The 24,540-nt window shown below is 36.1% G+C and overlaps 1 protein-coding gene across 20 annotated transcripts in view; it reads left to right on the top strand.

Moving 5' to 3' along the window:
* Positions 1 to 24,540, top strand: part of MYCBP2 (MYC binding protein 2) — a 276,766-nt gene that overhangs the window by 13,600 nt on the left and 238,626 nt on the right. For all 20 annotated transcript variants that reach the window (XM_054529141.2, XM_024230800.3, XM_024230799.3 and 17 more), the window contains exon 2: positions 16,626 to 16,701. In XM_054529141.2, the coding sequence (XP_054385116.1) occupies positions 16,626 to 16,701 (76 nt within the window). The remainder of the gene's footprint in view (positions 1 to 16,625; positions 16,702 to 24,540) is intronic.

Genomic DNA, 24,540 nt, shown 5'->3' with positions numbered 1-24,540 from the left:
TGTCTATTATTGATCTGTTTTCTATTTCATTGGCTTTTCCATCATCATTGTAATTTATTTCTTTCTACTTTCTTTAAGTTTACTTTGCTGTTCTAATTTCTTCAGATGGAATCCTAGGCCATTGATTTTAAATTTTTCTTCCAATATAAGTATTTAAAGCTATGAATTTTTATCTGGGCTGTGCTTTAGTTACATCCCACAAATTTTGACTGCTATATATTTGTCATTTAGTTCAAATTATTTTCCAATTTATTGTTTAAAATTATTATAACTTTCAGATATGGTGTTTTCTTACATATTAATGTATTATTGTTATTACTTTCTAATATAAACCTTGTATGATTTTGATCTTTAACATTTATTGAGATTTGTTTTATTGCCCAGGATATGTTCTGTCTTGGTGATTGTATTATACACACTTGAAAAGAATGTGTTTGGTCATCTTTGGACATGAAGTTCTATAAATACCAGTTAAAGTTGAATGATAAGTGTTGTTTGGATGTTTATGTTTTTATATTTAAAGTTTCTCCTCTTAGGCAACTAGTATAGAACCTTGCCCTTAAAAAAAGAAATCCACTGTCAATCTTTGCCTTTCAATTGGAGTGTTTAGATCATTAATATTTAATATGATTAATTATTGACATATTTACCATATCAACAGTGAGAGGTCTGCCACTTTATTGTCTTCTGTTTCTCTTTTTTTGTTCCTTTCTTCCTCCTTTTCTGCCTTCTTTGGGATTATTTTTTAGTATTTCATTTTAGTTGCTCTGTTGGTCTTTTCAGCGATATCTCTTTGTATTTACTTTTTTTATGCCCGAGGGATTACAGTATGCATACCTAACTTTTTACAGGCTACTTAGGGTTATTATTATACTAATTCACTTAAAACACAGAAACCTTGCAACCATACAGATCCTTTTATTCTCCCCTCCCCCAGAGACCTTTATGTTATAGTTGTCATGCATACTATACTTGGCAAACATCACCAAACAATGTTATAGTTTTTGTTGTCAACAGTCATGTGTACTTTATAGAACTTAAAGGAAAAATCTAGTATTTTGTGTTTTCCTATATATTTATTGTTTCTATTGCTCTTTCTTCATTCCTGAAGATGCAGCATTTCCTTTCAGCCTAATGTTGACCTTAGCTTTTCTAGCAGATCAGTCTGCTGGGGATACATTCTCTTTGTTTTTCTTTGAGAATGTATTTATTTGACTTTCATTCCTAAAGGATATTTTAGGTGGATATATAATTCTGAGTAGATGCTTGCTTCCTTGAGCACCTTAATGATGCCATTTAGCTGTCTTTTCACTTCTCTGATTTCTGGTGAAAAATCTTTGTAATGTAAACCTTATTCCCCTCTGTGTGGTGTGTAATTTTTTTCTAGCTGCTTTCAAAAATTTTTTCTTTGTTTTTGGTTTTCAGCAGCTTAATTTGATGTGTGTCTAGTCATTTTCTTTAAGTTTATCCTCTTTGGAGAGTACTGAGCTGCTCAAATCGGTAAATTTTTGGCTTTCACTAAGTTTAGAATGTTTTGTACCATTGTGTCTTTCTTCTGACCTTACAAAATTCTAGTGGCAATTATGATAAAACTTTTGAGATTGTTTCACAGGTCTCTAACTGTTCAGTCTCCTATCAATTTTTTTCTCTGTTTTTCAGATTAGGTTATTTTTATTGATACACGTTCAGGTTCACAGACTGTTTTCTCTCATCTCCATTTTCTTATTGAGCCCAACCCGTGAACTTTTTATGTATTGTTTATTTCACTTTTAACATTTACGTTTGGTTCTTTTTTAAAAAACAAACAAACAAAACTTCTCTTTCCCTGCCGAGAACCTCTTTCCATTCCATTCCATTGTCCTTGTCTTTCCTCGATGTAGCATATTTATAGTGGTTGCCTTCCAGTCATTGTTGGATAATTACAACATGTGCATCGTCTTAGGGTTGGCATCTTTTGATTGTCTCTTCCCTTGAAGTTGTTCACATTTTTCTTATGTTTTGCATTGTGAGAATTTGGGATTGTATCTTGGACATGGTTAATGTTATATTTTGTAAACTCTGGGGTTTATTATAATTCTCTGGAGGATGTTGTGTTTTTTGTTGCTTAGGGGATCCCTTTCTGTGTCTTTCTCTTTTTCAGGACTTCCTGCACATTTTCCATCATATCAGTTTCTTTTCTCAGTTCCTCTGGCCAGAAAGAGTTTTAACTTGGAGTTTTCACTTCTGGGTTGTAGCCCTGTAATGCAGTGATCTCTTCCTGGCCTTCAGGCAAAGCTGTTAGTGAAAGGAGAAAAACAACCAAACTGGGAAATTTACTCTTCTGTGAATCACTTTTCCAAGTTTTGACTCCCCTCCAGAATTTGCTTTTATTTGTTTTTCAGAGTCCTGAGTACTTTTTTTGGTCTTTTAAAAATTTTGCCCAAAGTAGTTGTAAACAGTGGGGAAAACAGGCTGTTTTGGGGTTTATGCCAATGTACTGGAACCAGAACTCTCTTATCTGGCTTTTAAAAAAGATTTTCCCTTTTATTGATTTTTAGCAGCTTGATGGTATTGTACCTAAATATGGTGTGTGTGTATGTGTGTGTGTGTGTGTGTGCGTGCGTGCGTCTGTGTCTCTGTGTGTGTGTATCCTGCTTGGTATCCATTCAGTTTGTTAGATCTGTGTGATGTTAATTTTTATTTAACTTGCAAATTTTGGCCTTTATTTCCTCAAATATTATTTCAGACTCAATTTCTTATTTCCTTCTGGGAATCCAATTATATATATATATATGATACTGTTTGATATCATATGTGTCTATGATCATATATATGACATATTTATATGACCAGATAGTGAATAACAGACTTTATGGGCCATAGAGTCTCTGTTGCAGCTATGCAGCTCTGTTCTTTAGTTTGAAAGCAACCACAGACAATATATATAAATGGATAAGCATGGCTGTGTTCCGATATAACTTTATTTACAAAGACAGGAAGCCGTTTTTGGCATGTAGACTATAGTTTGCTGACCCCTGAGTAGGTGGTAATCGTTGCTGGAGCTACATTGTGAATTCAGGGAATCAAAGAAGTGCAGAACAGAAATGTTGGAAATAACTACAATGTAGGGAGCGGGGTGGATAAATATGAGGAGGTAGGAGATATGACTAGAAAGATATGTTAGGACTAGGTTATTATGTTCCATGTATTTCTTTATTTGAAAATAGTATGAAACAATCATAGGGTATTTTTTTGTTTGTTTTCTTTTTTTTTTTTTTTTGAGACGGAGTCTCACTGTTGCCAGGCTGGAGTGCAGTGGGGCGATCTTGGTTTACTGCAGCCTCCGCCTCCTGAGTTCAAGAGATTCTTCTGCCTCAGCCTTCTGCATAGCTGAGACTACAGGCGCCCACCACCATGCCCAGCTAATTTTTGTATTTTTAGTAGAGATGGGATTTCACCATCTTGGCCAGGATGGTCTTCATCTCTTGACCTCGTGATTTGCCCACCTTGACCTCCCAAAGTACTGAGATTACACGCGTGAGCCAGTGCACCCAGCCAATCATAGGTTTTTAAGCAATGTAATGGTAGAGTTAAACTTTCAATTTATAAAGATAATCTCTAGTAGCATTATAGAGGATGAATGAAAAGGAGCAGATCTGCAAAGCAGGGCTACCTTTAAAGAGGCAGTTGCAGTAATTCTGACAAGTGAAAATAAATGCTGAGAAAAGACAATGGGAAGATGGAATAAAGTGGATTTAATGATATATTTAGCAGGTGACTAGATCTCAAGTGCAAATATAATAATGACTTTCATCTAGATAGGGAGGAAGAGCTAGTTTCTCAAGAGTCTGTTCTTGGGATTCTTCTCTCTGAACTTTCTTCTTTGGTTGTCTCAGGCTTATGATTTCAGATATGCATTTGACTTCCTGGTCTGTGGTTTTTAGGTAAAACCTCTTTTCTTAAGCTCTAGCCTGTGTTTTGAAAAGTCTACTGCTAGGATTCTCTCAGTCCTGTTCAGATACATTATGTTCAGTATATTCATAATCTCCTCGTGAACATACTGTCACTCACAAACTGCCTCTTTTCCTTTAGGCCAGTGAAACCGAAGTCTGAGATAGGTTCTTGAGGTTGGCAGTAAGAAATTATAATGAGCCAACACCCACTCACTTCACCTCCTTTTTTCAGGAGGCAGGGAGAAGTCACATTTCAGTGGGAAAGTGAGGCTGGACATGGGAGTTATTTAGAAATAGTGTTTAATAATGTTTAAAGGGAAAGAAGGAAAGCAGTAGCTTAAGGAAGGAGACAAATAATTAATTTGTCTTTTGGATTAGATACCTATGGCAGATGTTCTTAGTGTCCTAGCCATATGCCTTTGGCATCCATTTGCATACTGTCTTCTGCAAACATCTATGACTATCAGCCTGAAAAGAAACACACTTGGCCTGTGTGCAGGGCAGCTCACACACCCTAGAGAGTTAATGCCTTCAGAAAAACTTTCCACCAGTGATGGATGGGGATTTGGTAGATAAATACCTTTGTCTCACCTGCATTTAGGATACCTGAGCCATGTTTTCTGCTGTCTACCAGAGTTCTCCACTGGTTCAGGCCCTAGTTCCCCATCAGGGTAACTGGCTTCATAATATGTCCTTTCTTGACTTCCTTCTTTTCCCTGTTTTACTTTTGTTTTCCCTACTGGTGCTTTTCCTGGGATCACCTCTCAAAATAACTACTGCAGTTGAATTCTTGAATTGAGGTCTGCTTCTGGGGAAACCCAAACCAAGGTAGACATTTGAATTTGGCGTGGGAATAATAATAAAAATGTGTTTAGCACTTACTAAATACCAGGCATAATTCTAAGTGTGTCATCATCCAATGGGGTAGGTACTGTTTTCACCCTATTGTATGGATGAGAGAACTGAAGCACAGAGAGGTTAAAGTAATGCCAAGATCACAGTGCTGGTAAATGACAGAGCCTGTATTTGAACCCAAGTCATTTGTTTCTAAATTCTGTACTCTTAACCTATCTTGACATAGCAGGCTGAAGGAAAAGGGCAGGGATAGTAAAAAAGAGGGAGAGAATGGGAGTAAATAGAGTAAGGCCCTGGGTTAGCGATCATTTCAAGGTGGGTGGAAGAAAAGTAAAGGGAGTACATTTGTAATGGTGTCTCTATTTTATCGGTTAAATAGATGGTTAGAGTCTCTGCTCTGAGTTGATGGGTAAGGAAGGGATTTTGAAGTAGCTGGAAAGGTTCTAGATTTTTATGGTAGATGTACCTTGATAGAGAACTTAACTGACTTTAGACCAGCAGTCTAATGATGTTCAGTAACTCCAATAGCTATTATTGTTTAGGGTTGTTACAGCTTATTGAACAAGGTTTGTAACCAGTATAAAAGTGAATATAGAACATGAGCAGATAGCCCACATTAGAAGTGATATATGTAGTAAAGACTTATGGGACAGGAAAAGGAAGAAAAAGGAGCCAGTAAAGAAGACTGAGAAGGAACCACCATCAGAGGTAGAAGGAACACTAAAGTAGAGGTTCTAGAAGCTGGTGGGACAGGGGGCATGGATATAAAGAAGTAGGCACTGTTTGGTAGTTATCGTATGTGGGAGAATGTGAAGGATAAAGACTGAAGATGGGCAGTTGAATTGGCTACTAGAAAGTTTGTGGTATTGAGAAGTCTCATAGACTTGCATGAGTTTGATAGTAAGGTGTTAAAAAAGTTCAATACAATGAAGATTTTTTTTTTTTTTTTTTGAGACAGGGTCTCACTTTGTCATCCAGGCTGGAGTGCGGTGGCATGACCATAGCTCAGTGCAGCCTCTAACTCCTGGACCAAAGCGATCTTCCCACCTCAGCCATCTGAGTAGCTGGGACTGCAGGCACATGCCACCATGCTTGGCTGATTTTTTTTTTTTTTTTTAATAGAGATGGGGTCTTGCTGTGTTGCCTAGGCCAGGACCATTTTTTTCTTCAAGAAATTTAGTGATGAAGAGGGATAGAGGATTACTTAAACTTTTTTTCCCTTTTGAATTGGAGAATGACAGTAGTCCTCTAAGGTTAGAAACCACAGAAAAAAAAGCATGAAGGGTAAACAAAGAGAGGGATGTATGGTTGAGCAAAATCTCAAGGATGGTGAATGAAATGGGATCTGGTGTATGAGAGGAAGTGCATACTTGGATAGAGTAAGGGCTGTCTCTTTGGGTGGGGGAAGGAGGAAGTTTCAGATTTGAAAAGGTCTCAGGGATATATTTTTAGCCTTTTTATGTTTCTGTGAAGAATTCCAGATTTTTTTTCTGATCTGTTTTCTAGATCTTAAATTTTCTATTCAGCTGTGTCCTGTACACTTAAATCCACCTATGGAGTCTGTAGCGTCAGTTATTTTTCATGTCTGGTTTGATTTTTTTTCAAATGTGCTCGGTTGTTCCCCATTCCCTGCAGATATTTTAATGATAGTCTTATTTCTTTAAATTCGATACGCATATTCTTGTTACAATCTTTCCGAAAATCTCACCATCTGAAGTCTATTTGGGTGTCTTTCTGTTGCCTAGTTCTGCTGTTCTCACTCAGAGTGCCTTGTATCTCTGTGTTCTTAGTTATTTGCTTGCTCTCATTCCTCTTGTAGTTCTCTGAGGCCTGGGATAAATAGATTGCATTCATGATATCATTAGAAAAGTGTTACAGTTTTACAATTGCTTCAAGGCTTGAGTTTCCCTGGCCTACCTAGGCTATGTTTACTTAGAGTACAAATATGCATGAGGCAGGGTCTATAGTCACAACTTTTCAGAGACTTCTCCTTCCCTCACTCATACTCCCTTCCATATTCCCCTACCCTCCCCTACCCTCTTTTCTTTTTCCTTCTGCTTCTCTGCCCATTGCCAGGGTAGCTTTATTTATAGTGCTCCCCCCATGTGAAGACTTCCAAATAAGATCAAGAGACTGAAGCTATATATAAGAAATCTGTTTTCATCTCTCCCCTAAATCAAGTTGAACTGTTAAAATCTCTTTATTACTAATTAGCCGGCTAGGTTAAGTAAAGAAAAGTTTTCTACTTAGTAATGAGATAACTATTCCTCCCTAATTTATTCATTGATGCTTGAACATGATAGGAGTATCATTACATTAATTACACAGAATGAGTCTGGCTTCTGTGGAAAAGTTTCAGTTTACATAAGGTGCTTCATATATTGATTTTTAAAAGTTGGTCTTGTATCGAGTGACCTTGATAATTCACTTGTTAATTCTTTATTTGTGGATTATTTTGTATTTTCTATAAATATAATTATCTACAAATAAAAAATGCTTTGCTTTTAATTTTTAATCATTATGACTTTTATTTCATTTGCGTCACTTACTGACCTTCAATATTGTGTTAACAGAAGTGGTGATAGTACAAATCCTTGCATTTTCCTCCTTTGCTTAAGTGGAAATACTTAATTTTTCAACATTCAGTATAGTTGAATACACTGTTAAAAGTAGGTTTTTTGTAGATAATCTGTATTAGATTAAGTAAAATCTGTTCCTGGTTCACCAAGGAGTTTCATCACTAGTGGTTGTTGAGTTTTAAAAATACTTTTTCTGTTTCTATTGAAGTGATCATATGTTTTGTTTCTTTTGTTCTGTTATTATATTGAATTATGTTGATTATGTATTTATTCTTCCCACATGTTGTTAGACAAAATTATTTGTAGGTAAATGGCTCTCTCTTTTTTTAAAAAAAATAGGGGTAATTCACATACCATAAATTCACCCTTTTATACAACTTATTGGTTTCCAGTATATTCACAAAGTCATACAACTAAACATTTTTGTCACTCCATAAATCCCAAAGCTATTAGCAGTCAGTTTCTGTTCTCCTTTCTATCAGTTTCTGGCAACTACTACTTCCTGTTTTTATGAATTTGCCTAACTAGACATTACATATAAATGAAATTATACAATTTATGACCTTTTGTTGCCATTGTTTCTTTCACTTAGCATAATGTTTTCAAGGTTCATCCATGTTGTAGCATGAGTCAGTACTTCATTCTTTTTTTATGGGTAAACAACATTCTCTTATATGGAAGTGCTACACTTTATACATTCATTAGTTGGTGAGCATTTGGCTTGTTTCTACTTTTTGGCTGTGCAGTATTTTTGCTTCTATGTTCATAAGAGATATTGGTTTGAAATTTTTGTATTTTGAAATGTTCTCTTCAAATTTTGATATCAGAGTTATGCTTGTCTTATGAGTTGGGAAATGTTTGTTCTTTTTATATTGTCTAAAAGAGTCTAACATTGATAATGTTTGAAAGAACTACCAGTGAATTTTTAAAGTATTTGGAAGAATTCACCAACAAAGCCATCCGAGTCTACAGTTTTCTTTGTGGATAGGTTGTGATTAGGGATCCAGTTTTTTTTCAATATATAGAAGACTATTCAGATATTACATTTTTTTCCGTTGTTTAATGTTGAGAAGTTACATTTTTTCAAGGAATTTATCCAGTTTATTTGTCAGATTTATGGGCAGCATCTGTAGTGATGTCTCCTTTCTTATTTCTCGTATTGGTAATTTGTGCTTTTACTTTTTTCCTGACCATTTTTGCTCTAGGTTTGTTATATTTATTTCATTTTATTTTAAGATATTTGATATATATTTAATTCACAATAATTGTACATATACATGGGGTATAATATGATATTTTGATACATGTTTGCAATGTGTAATGATCAAATCAGGATAATTAGCATTATTTATCACCTCAGACATTTATCACTTTATCATTTCTTTGTCATGAGACCATTCAAAATCCTCTCTTCTACCTGTTTGAAGTTGTATAATACATTGTTGTTTATGATAGTCACCCTGTGGTGCTATATAACACTCAAACTTACTCCTACTTTCTAGCTCTGATTTTGCATCTATTAGCCAACCTCTGGCTACTCTTCAACAACTCTTCTACTCTCTACTTTTATGAGATCAACTTTTTTAGCTTCCACATATGAGTAAAAACATGCCATATTCATCTTTCTTTGCCTGGCTTCTTTAACTTAAGATAATGTCCTCCAAGCTCATCCACGTTGCTGCAAATGACAGAATTTTACTCTTTTTTAATCACTAAATGGTATTTCATTGCGTATATATATCACATTGTCTTTATCCATTCATCTGCTCATGGAAACGTAGGTTGATTCCACATCTTGGCTATTGTGAATAGTGTAGCAGTGAACATGGGAGTTCTGAATCTTTTCAACATACGGATTTTTTTCCTTTGGATATACACCCAGTAGTGGAATTGCTGGATCATATGGTAGTTCTGTTTTTAGTTTTTTCAGGAGCCTCCATTCTATTTTCCACAATGGTTGTACTAATTTACATTACCATCAACAGTGTGTGAGTTCTACTTTCACCACATCTTCAATAGCATTTATTTTTTGTCTTTTTGTTATGTATGCTAATCTTTTCAGAGAACCAATTTTTGGCTCCCTGATAATCTCTATTGAATGTCTGCTTTCCATTTCATTGGTATCTCTTATTTTTATTTCCTTTCTACTAAGTATTTTGCATTTAATTTGTGGTTTTCTTTCTAGCTTCTTGAGTTGTAAGTCTAGATAATTTACTTTCAGTGTTTTTTTCGATATACGCATTTATGTGTATGCAAAAGGCGATGCATTTTGTGGAAGTACTGCGTTAGCAGCATTCTACCAATTTTGTTATGTCATATTTCATTTTCATTTTATGGAAAATATTTTCTGATTTCCTTTGTGACTAGTTCTTTGACCCATAGTTTATTTACAAGTCTTGTTTTTTGATTGCCAAACATTTGGGAATTTCTTAGTTTTTTGGTTTTTTTTTTTTTAATTTCTGGTTTAATTTTTCCATGACCAGAGAATTACCTTATCATTCAGTCCTTGGAAATTTGTTTAGACTTGGTCTGTGGTCCGGCATATTATCTATTTTGGTAAATGTTCTATATACACTTGAGAAGAATATGCATTCTACTGTTGTTGGATATGTTTCTGTATGTATACCAATTAGGTCAGGTTGATTAATCATGGTTTGTTTGTTTGTTTGTTTGTTTTGAGACGGAGTCTCGCTCTGTCGCCCAGGCTGGAGGACAGTGGTGTGATCTCGGCGCACTGCAACCGCCACCTCCCGGGTTCAAGCGATTCTCCTGCCTCAGCCTCCTGAGTAGCTGGGATTACAGGTGCGTGCCACCACACCCGGCTAATTTTTGTATTTTTAGTAGAGACGGTATTTCACCATGTTGGTCAGGCTGGTCTCGAACACCTGACCTCGTGATCCACCTGCCTTGGCCTCCCAAAGTGCTGGGATTACAGGCGTGAGCCACCACACCTGGCCGATTAATCATGTTTTCAAGTTTTTCTGTGTCAGTGCTGTTTTGGTCTCTACTTGTTCTATCAATTACAGAGAGGTATGTTAGAATCTACTCTTTCAATTGTGAATTTGTATTTTCCCATTTTACTTCTGTCAATTTTGCTTTATATATTTTGAAGCTGTGTTACTGGATGCATTCAAATTTAGGAGTGTTATGATTTCCTAATGATTTGACCCTTTTGCCATTTAGAAATGCTCTTTTCATTTCTTTTAATACTGTTGCCTTAAAAATTACTTTGTCAAATATTAAAATAGCCACTCCAACTTTTTTTGGGAGACTGGAGAGTGTGCTTGAGATACATCTTTTTCTGTCCTTTTAGCATGTATCGTTTCATTTAAAATTATGATATTACAGTTATTAAAGGAAGACTTTCCTTCAGTATTTCTTGTAATATCGGTCTCTTGACAGTGAATTATGTCAGCTTTCATGGATCTAAAAACATCTTTATTTTTGTCTTCATTCTTAAAAGATACATTCTTAAAGGTTATATGATTCCAGGTTACTTTCCCCTACCTCTAACCCCCATCCCTCCACTCTACCACCTCCCCCTCCCCACCCCCCAGCACTTTTCAACACAAAGAATGGAACTATCAATTTTATTGTTCCTTTAAGTGTATCTCTTCTCTGGCTGCTTTAAAGATTTTCTCTTTATGCTTTGCTTTTAGCAGTATGACCATGCTGTGCCTAGGTATGCTTTTCTTTGCATTTTCCTGCTTAAAGTTCCCTGAGTTTCTTGAATCTCTCAGTTGATTTCTTTCTTCACTTTTGGGAAATTGTCAGTAATTATTTTGTCATATATTGCTTTTGTTCCATTCTTTTTTCTCTCTTTCTGGGATCCCAATTATATGAATATGAGACCGTTTGACTTTGTCCCACATGTCTCATTCTCTCTTTTGTTCATCCCATTTTTGTTTCCGTGATTGAATTCTGTTATTTATTTATTTATTTATTTATTTTTGCTGTTTGCAAGTCTGTGAAACCTGTTTTTCTGTAACTTACTCTGCTTTTTAAATCATATGAGAAGTTCTTAATTTCAGATGTTTATTTTTCAGTTTCAGAATGTCCACTTGGTTCTTTTTTTATAAATTATGTTGAAAATTGCCAATTGCATTATTTTACACGTTGTTAATCTCTGCATCTCAGGTACTTGCATCCTAACGTTAATATCTGGGTTTTCTGTGAGTCTGACGAATTTTCTGGTTTTCTCTTGATTATGTGTCTGCCACATATTTTGCTTCTTTTGATGTCTCTTAATGTGTTTACTTAGTGTCCCCAAACTAGACTAACACTGTGTATGAATGAACATGATTTTCTTTCAGATGATGTGTTTTCTCCTAGAGAGGTTTGCTCTTTGCTATGTCAGACAGATAGAATGAGGAGTTTGATTATCTCAATCCAGTGAGGGATTACATAGTCTGCTCCCTCCCTCTACTAGGATTCTGTCTTCTTATGGAAGTTTTCTCTTCCCTTTTGACCCAGCCTCTTTTTTTTTTTTTTTTTTTTTTTTTGAGATGGAGTCTTGCTCTGTAGCCCAGGCTGGAGTGCAGTGGCGCAATCTTGGCTCTTGGCTCACCACAACCTCTGCCTTCCAGGTTCAAGCGATTCTCCTGCCTCAGCCTCCCGAGATGCTGGGATTGCAGGCACGCACCACCACACCCAGCTAATTTTTTGCATTTTTAGTAGAGACGGGGTTTCACCATGTTGGCCAAGCTGGTCTCGAACTCCTGACCTCAAGTAATCTGCCCTCCTCAGCTTCCCAAAGTGCTGGTATTACAGGCGTGAGCCACCGCGCCCAGCCTTGACCCAGCCTCTCTATCATCCTTCAGTGTTCCAGTTCCATTTCTGAGGAGATATACCACTGGGAAAGCTGTCTGTGTATCTGGAGCTTTTCTAGATTCTCGTCTGTCATTTCAGCCCACGTGGACATCTAAAGCACTACTAGTCTCTTGTTTCCTTTATTAGAGTTCCTCTGCTTAAGCCAGGCTCAGTCCTTACTCATGCCCAAACTCTGCAATTACCCCCATGGAAGAACAAGCCAGTGGTCTCAGCTGCCTTGGAAGTGCTCTTCCACCTCTGGATTTTTCGTTCTTTTAGTCCTCATTGCTTCCACAGCTTTCTTATGTTGGTTAGTCTAGTCTTTGAAGCAGGCGCATTGGCCTGCCTCCTATCTAATCACTTACTTTAGGGAAGTGGAAGTCAGAAGTTTATCTTTATAAAAAGAAAATGCAGATAATTTTAGGAGTGCTTATTTTTATAAGCATAGTGATGTTTTGAATAGTTTTATCTGTGTCGCATACTCATAGCTATAAAGCATTTTTTTCCTTTCTGATATGGGCCTGTTTATCAAAATATGCCCCAGATCTGGGGCAAGCAAACAAAGACCCACAGACCAATGAGGCCCAATTCTTGTTTTTATGTAGCCTGTGAGCTAAAAATGGTTTTTACATTTTTAAAAGGTTGAAAAGAAAATAAAAAAGGAAAAGAATGTTTTGTGAGCATTATGTGAAATTTGGAAGTTTTATTTTAATATATGCACACTCCTCTCTTTATGTGCTGCCGATGGCTGCTTTCGTTCTGTAACCATTGAGTAGTTGCAACAGAGATCTTGTGACTCACAAAGTGTCAAATATTTGCTGTGTGGCCTTTTGCAGAAAAAATTTCCCTATTCCTGCTTTAGATCACAGGCTCAGGAATTTTTTATTTCTTATTACTAAGAGAAATGAAGCAAAAGATTGAAACCATTTTATTCCAGAAGTTCTGTAAATTTGGATTTATTAAAATCTTAGCATTTTAGAGGATTTAGAAGGAACCTCAGTCTCCTTCATCTCTTTATTTTGCAAATGTGAAGCAGATTTGAGTGAAAGAGGTTTTAAAATTATGACTACATTTTTGGTATAAAGTATACTCAGTAATAAGCTGATAGAGAAACTATTGATCTATATCACTGAACAATTTGCAAAATTGATTTGTTCTTATATTGCAGAAGCATTTGGTTTTTCTTAAACAGCGTAGCTCTTAAGAAAATATTTTTGGAATTTTTAAAGTAAATATTTTAAGATAAATATTTAAGGCATGTTAATAGTCTTTCCCTTTTATTGTCAACCACAATTCTTTCAAATCTCATGGATATGAAGTTATTTTTGTGAGAAGACTAAAAGTCTTACAGGACCAATTCCATACATTCTTCATTAAGCTTCGATTGATTTAGAATATAAAGCCCTAAATCATCAGAAATTCCAAGGTAAATTGTTAATGTGTAAGACTGGTTTTTAGAGTTTCTCTTTTATATTCCCATCGTCAGATATTGTGAAAGGTTTAAGCTTAGTTCTCAAATATAGAGATATAATGGTATGTTATATTACTAGCAAATGGCATTTTAAAATTTTCTAATGTTGAATACAAATTTTGTTTATATAATTTTCAACTTATTACTGGCTCTTTTAGAAAACCTCTACCTCTACCTCTGCAAACCAAATCAACAACAACAAAAAAATACAGTAAAAGTAATTTATAATTAATTTGGGAATAGCCAGTTCTTGGATGGTCTATACTTAAGAATTGATGGGTTCAGATTTATAAGAATTGTTACAACCAATTAAATGCCATCATGCATAGAAAGAAGTATTTTAGAAATGTACGTAAAGTCATTTGAACTTTAAAGAAGTTCCATTAGATAAAACAGACACAAACATTGGTCTCTAATTGGGAAAATTTAAGTCAGTTATAACTAGTCTTTAGGAAATCTATCTGTATTTGGATTTATATATTCTACTTCTCTGAAAATTGGTTTGGAATAAATTTTGATGCTTTTATAAGTTATATAGAAGGGGCTAACCTCTTAGTAGTTATGTATTCCTGTTGCTCAAATATCTGATTTCACTCAGGTAGTCTTTAATATAAAGGAAAGTTGGTTTCCTAAATAGTATGAAGAATACTTATTGTGTTTTATTTATTTGTTCATCTGATGTTTATTGACCATCCATGATGTTTCACATTGATGCAGGTGCTGAAAGTACACAGTTGAAATAGACATTCGTCATGCCCTCACAATGCTAGTAGTTGAGTAGATTCTATAAGCAGGTATATATATTTATGTTTAGCATTTGGCACTGTTAATCTTTCTTTCTCTTTACTTTTATGGCATACTATCTTGTGGAAATCTCATCCACATACATAGTTTCCATGACCTCCTTTGTACTAAAGTCTGTGCAAAATAATCCCAAGGATAACTCCTTAGTGGGCCTTTCTGGCTAGATATGCTTTAAATGCACTCATGTATCAATACCATAGATGTAGATACCTTATTTTAATCTCTGAGTAAGGCATGTAGCTGTAGCTCTCAACTTCCTCATTTCTCCCCTTCCTCACTCTTTCTCTTATACTTTCTCTTTCTCTTAAAATACTTGTTGAGTACTATATCCCAGGAACTTTTCTGGACAGAGGCTAGAGCAATGAACAAGAAAGACAGGGCCCCTGCACTATTGGAGCTTTTAGCTTGGTGAGGAAGCAATACATTAAACAGTTCCATACATAATTACAGTTATTGGCTGTACAGTGAAACATAAATATACGATGAATGAGAGTGTATATTAGGGAAACTCATCCAGTGTGGGGAGTTAGACTTAAGTGACACTTATGCTGAGACCTCGAAGATAGGTAGTGATTAGCAGGAGAAGATGTGGTAGAGAATTTCAGGAAGAGGGAAAACCTTTGTGAAAGTTGTGATGAAGCTTAACAGGTTCAAACAACTGAAAGAATATCCTTCTTGCTGGAGTATGATGAATCAGGTGGAAAAGAATGCAAAATGAGGCAGGAGAGCTCGATGGAGGTCAGTTATGGGAAGAGGATCTTTTAAATGATGTCAGTGCTTTTGGACTTATCTTAAGAGAATTGAGAAGATACTGATTTTTAAGCTGGGGAATTAACCACTCAGGTTTGTGTCTTTAAAAGTTGAGTTAGGTTCCTATGTGAAGAATGGATTGAAGGGTATGGATGTGCAGAAATGAGTTAAGCTTTTGCAGTGGTCCAGGTAAGAGGTGGTGGTAACCTAGCTTATTAGCATTGCAGCAGTAAAGATGGTGTGGACAGATTCAAGAACTGTTTGAGATATAATTGACCAGATTTTGTGATTATTTTGATTTCAAGAGTGAAACTGAAGGAAATGTCAAGGATAACATTTTCATCTGCTTGTTACTCTTGTCTATTTGTTGACATTTTGGCATTTTGAAGTTAAACATCTTCAAAATCAAACCCATTACTTTTTTTCCAGCAGGCTTAACTCTTCCTTCTAACTTCTCTATTTTTATGAGTGACATTGTCTACCTCCAGGTGACCTAGGCTTAAAACTTTTCTCTTTTGTCACTGGTGTCACTAAATTAGTTACCAAATCTTAAGGACTTGACCCCTTCAGCATCTGAAACAACCTCCTCCCCTTCGCTCTCCCCCCATTCCCTCTTTTTTTCCCTCCCCCTCCTCCTTCATCCTTTTTTCTTTATTACAGCAGTAGTATCCTCTTGTTAGATCACTAAACTGTGCTTTCCATTCAAGTCTCTGAGCTCCTTGAGGACAAGAACTGTCTTTTTCATTTTGTGTCTTTACTACTTTGCATCTCAGCATGGTGAACATAAAACATATTAAGTGAAATGAAAATAAAATGTTTGCCTTGCTGCTTGTTTCTTGCACCATAATTCTTATTCTTTATCACATATTTTTTTCTGTTTCTCAAAAGTTATTCAGGGGCTTCCTTTTGCTTAAAGAATAATTTGGTCTTAGGACTATGAGATAATGAATGTATCCAGACTAGCTGCTGGAGACATAAAGTATATGAGTTGGGGATTTTCCTATAGTAGTTTAGTAAAAAGTGGCTCTTAAGTCCCTTTGCACTGTAGCCCTCACTACCAAAAAGAGCAGGTTTTTTTTCTTGGAAACATCACTGATATTTGTAAACATCCCACTATGGATAAAGTATAAAACACTTCATTTGATGCCTTTTTAATGTTTTAAGTTTATATATGTTTTTGCATATTCAAATTTTTATTATCATTTAATATATTTTATATATTACTTAGCTGCCCCGTGTTATCTTCTCAATAGCTACTTTATATGTTAGTATCTTATATGTGTATGTAAAGTATATTGTTTCACATAAAGAAAGTTTGCAAGAAAAAGATCCAAATGTCTATTTTGGAAATACCCATTTTTGATAGCTTTGTATGTCCTACTGTGAACATTCATTTTTTTTTCCCATTTTTCTTTTAACATTTAGGAATAAGAAAATTTTAAATAAGAAGAAATTGAAAAGAAAACAGAAGAGCAAATCAAAAGTGAAGACAAGAAGCAAGGTAAAGCTGCTGGTAATTTATAAGGAATAGGACTTTTTCATATGGTGATTTGAATAAAAATGCCAAGATTAAAAAATATAAGTATAATTAAACCATTTTGTTAGTATGTGCCGAAGTAATTTTGTAAAAGCCCTTTATGATTTGGTTCCTCTTTTAGTTTCATCTTTCTTTTGGGTGTTTTTTTTCTTTCTTGCCTTTTTTTTTTTTCTTTTTTGAAACAGGGTCTTGTTTTGTCACCCAGGCTGGAGTCCAGTAGTTTCCTGGGCTCAAGTGATCCTTCCGTCTCAGCATCCTGAGTAGCTGGGACTACAAGTAAATGCCACCACACCCAGCTAATTGTTAAATTTTTTGTAGAGACAGGGTCTCACGGTATTGGCCAGGCTTGTCTCGAACTCGTGGGCTCAAGCAATCCTCTCACCTCAGCCTCCCAAAGTGCTGGCATTGCAGACATGAGCCACTGTGCCCAGCCTATTTTTGGGAGTTTCTTGACCAGTAGCCTGGAAGTTAATATCTGGATGTTGAAAATTATTTGTTATTTATTCTTATTATCTTTGATCAGTCCTTTGGGGGAACATATCCATTTCTGTTCTCTTTCTTCAATCTGACTACAGGTACTGGAAACTTGAGTAAAATTAGCTTGTAAACTGGGACTTGGATTTGGGTTTATCATGTGCCTTTCTTGACAGGAATTAGGGAAACTTGGTGTGTCCATATTGTTCTGAGCCTCTTTTGACTGTTGGTAGCTGTGCAACAGAAAAGGCAATATGGAATATTTGAATTAGGTGAGACCTTAGAAACCAAGAATCTATTTTCACCTAATGCAGAGATCTCTATAAAATCCATCTTTTTTATACTAAACATTTTTCAGTGAATAGAGCACTTTATATTACAGTCTCTTTTCTATTGAACATCTAGACAGAAGGAAGAGAAGAGTCATAACTATGATTCCTGAACAGCTTCACTCTGAATTAAAGAAACAATAGATTTGCTGGGCCTGTATAGCAACTGTAGAAGCAATTGTTTCCTACACTTTTAAGTTAGTGTTTTTACTATTGTAACTGAGAGAAATCTACTTCAAAGTAGCAAACCTAAAATAAAATGAAAGGTTGGGGGATGGCATTTATTTGGTGGCTCTATCTTGAGACATAGCTGGATCCAGGGATGAAATAATATCATCGGCCGGGCGCAGTGGCTCACACCTGTAATCCCAGCACTTTGGGAGGCCGAGGCTGGCAGATCACGAGGTCAAGAGGTCGAGACCATCCTGGCCAACATGGTGAAACCCTGTCTGTACGAAAAATACAAAAATTAGCTGGACGTGATGGCACGTGCCTGTAGTCTCAGCTACTCAGGAGGCTGAGGCAGGAGATTGCTTGAACCCGGAAGAAGCAGGTTGCAGTGAGCTGAGATCGCACCACTGCACTCCAGCCTGGCGACAGAGTAAGAGTCCATCTCAAAAATAAATAAATAAATGAAATAATCAAACCCGTATTTTCAGCTCTTGCTTCTGCCTTCCTCTGTGTATGGACTTATTACCTGTGACTGAGGGCTGAGGCTGCCAGCAGCTCCAGCTCCATTTGCTCTGAGCAAGAGACAATCTCTTCTACTAGTCATAGCAGAAAGTCTTGGGTAGGATTTTCGGTTTACCTGCATCATTTGCTTTGACCACAGAGATATGGGATACTTTGGTTAGACTGAGTTATATTTTTAACCCTGAGATGGGCAGTGGGTGAGCACCCTGGTGAATAGGCCACATGGAATGAGGGAGGAATAGTTACCCTAAGTGTTGCCGGGTAGGCAGAAAAATAATGTCTGTTCACTGTATCCCTTCTCATTACTTCTGCTTCTGGGATAGAGGAGGGAAGTGGAGCGCATTGTCAATATACAGAAAACCTCTAACAAATACAGTCATTCCAACCTCTATCCCTTTTCAACTTTTTGGTGCTATGTGCAAATCAGAGTATGGGAATCTTGAATATCTTTTAAGTTTTTTTTAAGGTTTCATTTGGTGATTTTCCTGAAGTGGTGGCATATGATATCCAGGAAGAGGTGAGGAGAAGTCAAGGTCTTTTGTCCCCTTCAATTCAGCCTCCAACTAGCTTTGTGCCCTTAGTAATTCAGTTTTTTTCCTCTTGCCTTCAGTATTTCTATATCTTCTTTTTAAGAGTAGTTTGAGATAACAGTGATATAAGTAAGTTCATTCATTTATTCCTCAAACATTAATTGCATGCTGAGTATGTGCAGGCATTATGCTGGATGTTTGGGATACAAAGATGAGTAAGAGGCATTTTTTGCTCATGGAAAGCATATAAAGTAGTAAAATGGTGTTGTTAGTCTCCTTGACCTGTATTACTTTTTCCAGATTATTTTTCATCTACCCTCTTTTTGAAAGTTATTTTTAAAATGCCATTTAGCTGGCATTTTATCTACTTTATATCTCCTTTATATTATATCTATCTATCTATCTATCTATGGCCATTATATCTACTTTATGGCTATCATCAACCCCTCTATTTCTCCTCATCCATCAGTCATCTCCTTTATTTAGTTTCCATCTTACCCAGGTTAGATACCACAGTCTTTCTTTTTAAAAAAACTCTTATTTACTCTGTAACAAATTACACAAACTTGGTGGTTTAAAATAAAACTCGTTATCTTACAGTTCTGGAAATCTGAAGTCCAAAATGGATCTCACTGAGCTAAAATCAAGGTGTCAGCAAGGCTGTATTCCTTCTGGAGGCTCTAGGACGGAATCTTTTTTTGCCTTTCCAGTTTCTATAATAGAGGCTGCTCAGATGTCTTGGGTTGTGGCCCCCTTTCATCTTCAAAGCCAGTGGTGGTTGGTTGAGTTTTCTCATGCGGCATCACTGATAGTTTTCTGTTGTTTTATCTCCTCCTCACTGTCCAGCCTCCCTCTTTCACTTGTAAGGACCCTTGTGATTACATTGGCCCATCCAGATAATCTGTGCATTTCAAAATCCTTAGTTTAATCACATATACAGAGTCCCTTTTGCCATGTAAGGTAATATTCACCTGGGTTCTGGGGAATTAGGGTGTAGATGTTTTTGGAGGCTATTATTTACCTACCATATCTCCCTTGTATATTTGTTGCATTAATCTGACAAAACTCAGTCTTGCGTGAATCCAGTTATTTTGTCCCTCCCTTAAGGTGAGTTCCATGTGCTGCCAAAGAGAGTTATACAAGAGTTAACTGATAACAATACACATTCATGATCATCAATCTCAAGTATACCATAGCCGGACTATCTTATTATTTTTTCTGGTCAAATAGTTCTCTTTTCTTCTGTGATTATTTCAGACCTTTGCCGTGCTCCTCAAACCTCTGATAAATTCTGCCTTCCAGCATATGACTTCACTGTCTTACAGGAGAAATCAAATTCATTACTCAGAAAAGTTCCTCAACTTCCTGATCCCAAATGTGTCTGTCTTTAGGCTTCTCAGCAGCTGAGCCTGACATAGAGATTTGAAGTTTGCAGTTCAGTAAGTTTTGAAAGTTAACATTCATGCATAGAAGCACTACTGCAGTCAAAGTTCAGAACATTTCTATCATCTCCAGGGGTTTTCTTTTTTTTTTCTTTCTTTCTTTTTTTTTTGAGACGGAGTCTCGCTCTGTCTCCCAGGCTGGAGTGCAGTGGTGTGCGATCTCAGCTCACTGCAGCTTCTACCTCCTGGATTCAAGCAATCACCCCGCCTCAGCCTCCTGAGTAGCTGGGATTACAGGTGCCAGCCACCATGTCCAGCTAATTTTTGTATTTTTAGTAGAGACAAGATTTCACCATGTCGGCCAGGTTGTCTCAAACTCCTGACCTCAGGTGAACCACCCGCCTTGGCCTCCCAAACTGCTGGGATTACAGGCGCGAGCCACTGTGCCCGGCCGGTTTTCTTACCCTCTGCTGATTCCATCCCTCCCTATAACCCTGGCTATAGACAACCACAGATATATTTTCTGTCACTGTAGATTAATTTTCATTTTCTAGAACTTCATATAAATGTGATCATATTGTGAGTACTCTTTTTTTTTTAAATCTGGTGTCTTTCCCTCAGCATAATGATTTGTGTTCATGTTGTTCTATATCAATAATTCATTCCATTTTTTTTGCTGATTTTATATACATATATATGCACTTGTGTGTGTGTTCAGTTTTCTTGGGTGCATACTGAGGAGTGGAATGGTTAGGTGGTTTTTCCTTTGATTTGCCAGCAGGACTTATAAATCTCACAAGCAATTTATACTCATGGCTAAGATTTATTACAACAAAGGATACAGAGCAAGCAGCAGGAAAAAGGTATGTGTTTGTGATGTATAGGGAGTTATGGCATAGGCTTCCTAGTTCTTCGTTGACTGAGCTTTCATGTCAGAAAGAAAGACATGCTTTCTCTCTGGCAGTGAACTACAGATAAATGTGTGTATTGTTTTTGCTCAGATGAGTTTTAGAATTCAAGACTTTTTGTGGGTTTGGTCACATAGACATATCTTGTTAGTCAATCAGACATGGTAAGTGAAACTCAGGTACACATCGTAAAGCTTGATGTTTGTACATGCAGAGCAGTCTGACAGGCCAGGAGGCATGGTCCATTGCTCCATGTGTTCATAACACAATCATCAATCACTACCACAAAGAAAACTCTAAACATCCACATTCCCAAAGGTTAGCCAAGGGTCAATAATGGTTTCCTTGGGGAAATACAAGGAGTAAGCAATCATGCCTACAGCATTAACTTTTTCCTCAGAGTTGGCACGGTAAATGTACGTTTAACTTAGCTTTTTTTTTTTTTTTTTTTTTTTTTTGGGACGGAGTTTTGCTCTTGTTCCCCAGGTTTGGAGTGCAATGGCACGATCTCGGCTCATTGCAACCTCCGCCTCCCAGGTTCAAGCAATTCTCCTGCCTCAGGCTCCCGAGGAGCTGGGATTACAGGCATGCACCACCATGCCCGGCTAATTTTGTATTTTTAGTAGAGACAGGGTTTCTCCATGTGGAGGCTGGTCTCGAACTCCTTACCTCAGGTGATCTGCCCGCCTTGGCCTTCCAAAGTGCTGGGATTACAGGGGTGAAACACTGTGCCCGGCCTGTACGTTTAGCTTTTTAAGAAACTAGAAAACTCTTTTCCAAAGTGGTTGTTCCAATCTGTAGTCACACCAGTAGTATATGACCAATCTAGTTGCTTCATATCTTTGCAAACATATGGTATTCGCTTTTTAAATTTTAGTCAGCCTACTGAGTAGGGGTTTCCCATTGTGGTTTTAGCTTGCTTTTCTCTAATGACTAATGATGTGAAATCTTCTCATGTACCTTTTGCCATTCTTATTTTTTTGATGTGAAATATCTGTTCAGATCTTGCCTCTTATTTTTGTAATTGTCTTCTTCTTATTGAATTGCCAGAGTTTCTCATATATTCTAAATACAAGTCTTTTGTCAGATATCTGCATTCCAAATACATTTCTCCTATTCTGTGGCTTGCTTTTGGGGGAAGAATTGCCATTTTAATGGTATTGAATTTTCCAATCCATGAACATGGTATATATCTCCATTTATTTAAGTCTTTAAATTTCACTCAGCAACACTTTTTTGTTTTCAGTGTGTAGGGCTTACACATATTTTATTACTTTTATTTACAATTATTTTATATTTTTGATGTTACTGTAAATGCAGTTATTTTTGAAAATTTATTTTGCTTTGAGATGATTTCAGTATGAATGCAGTGTGTATGTGTTTGTGTGCCCCTAAGTCTGTGTAATTTTATCACATGTGTAGGTCCATGTGACTCTTACCATAGTCTGGATATACAGCAGTTCCATCACAAGGATTCTGTGTGATATCCTTTATAGCCACAGGTATCTTCCTTCCTCACCCTCTCCTTAGCTTCTGGCAACCACTGATCTGTTCAGCATTTATAATTTTGCCATTTTAAGAATGTTATCCAGTGAAATTGTGCAGTATGTAATCATTTAAGATTGGTGCTTTTTTTCCCCACTTGGCAAAATGTCTTTGAGATTCACACACATTGTTGCATATTGTTTGTTCCTTGATGAGTAAGCATTTCATGGTATGGGATGTACCATAGTTTGTTTAACCATTTACCCATTAAAAGATATCTCAGTCATTTCTAGCTTTTGACTATTTTAAAAGAATGCTATTATGAACATTCGTGTACTGGTTTTTGTGTGAACATAAGTTTTCATTTCTCTGGTGTAAATGTCCAAGAGCATAATTGCTGGATTATATGGTAAGCACATATTTAGTTTTGTAGGAAATTGCTGTACTTTCTTCCAGAGTGGCTGTACCATTTTACGTGACCATCAGCAATGTATAAGTTTCTCCTCATCCCCACCAGCATTTGGTGTTGTCACTATTTATTTTAGCCATTCTGATAGGTGTGTACTGTATCTCATTTTAATTTGCATTTTCCTAGTAGCTAATGATGTTGAAATTCTTTTCATGTGCTTATTTGCCCTTTGTGTGTCTTCTATATTGATGTGTTTATTCCTATCTTTTGCCCATTTGTTAATTGGATTCCTTGTTTGTTTTTACTGTTGACTTTTGAGAATTCTTTATGTATTCTGAATACTCATCCTTTGTTGGATATGTGGTTTGCAAATATTTTCTCCCAGTCTGTGACTTCAATGCTATTATTTTTGAAATTACATTTTTCAATTGTTCATTCCTAGTATGTGGATATACTACTCATTTTTATATAGTAATTTTATATCCTGTGATTTTGTTAAATCTGCATACTATTTCTGGTAGCTTTTTTGCAGATTCCTTAAGATTCTCTACATGTTTTTTTACAAGTAAAAACATTTCTTTTTAAGAAAATACTTCTTCTTGCCTTTTTCCCTTGGCTGGGTAGGACATTTTCCTTGTACTAGATAGGATATCCAGTACAATGTTGATGAGTTGCTGAGAGTAGACCAATTTGCTTGGATCACAATCTTAGAGGGAAAGCATTCAGTCTATTACCACGTTAGCTGTGGTTATTTTGTAGATACCCTTTATCAAGTTGAGAAAATTCCCTTCTATTCCTAACTTAGACTTTTTTTTTCTATCATGAATCGATACTGGATTTTTGTCAAGTGATTTTTCTGTGTTTATTTGCAGTATAATATATTTTTTCTCTGTCACGACAGTGATTGCTTTTCCAGTGTTGTGCCAACATTGTCCCTGGGTTAAACCTCAGTTGGTCATAATGTATTACTTTTTTATATATTGTTGGATTTGAATAGCTAATATTTGTAATATCTCTGGATATTTGGAGAACAGATATTTGTAATATCTCTTAAGATATTACAAATATCTTAAGACTTAAGAGATATATTAGTTTTGTAGGAAATTGCTGTACTTTCTTCCAGAGTGGCTGTACCATTTTACATGACCATCAGCAATGTATAAGTTAATGTATAATGTATGATGTAAAAACTAAAATCTCTTAAGTCATAAGAGATATTACAAATATCTCTTATGCATATATTCATAAGTTATATGCCATGCCAATTTAACTTTTTGATGTATTTCTTATTTAACAAGAGTATTTTGTTTTGTTTTTTTCCAATTCTTTATGGAAGAAGAGTCGAATATTTGGGTCCAAGTGTTTTTGCTACTTGAGGTATCATTTTGTTTATCTTAGATACTTCCTGGACATACTCTAATTATTGGAAGTTGAATTTCTAAAATGTTTTAAAACAGCTTTTTATATTTATAATGTAAATGTTGATCTTGAAATTGTAGTTGCTGTCTGATAAATAAAATATTGGACATAAAAGAGAAACTGTTTAGTCTTAACAAATTACCAATCACATGATTTTTAGCCTTTATCAATACT

The sequence above is a fragment of the Pongo abelii genome, chromosome 14 (assembly GCF_028885655.2).
Source record: "Pongo abelii isolate AG06213 chromosome 14, NHGRI_mPonAbe1-v2.0_pri, whole genome shotgun sequence".
Taxonomy (NCBI): domain Eukaryota; kingdom Metazoa; phylum Chordata; class Mammalia; order Primates; family Hominidae; genus Pongo; species Pongo abelii.
The sequence above is the reverse complement of the archived record's forward strand: the minus strand, read 5'-3'. Positions and strand labels throughout refer to the sequence as shown.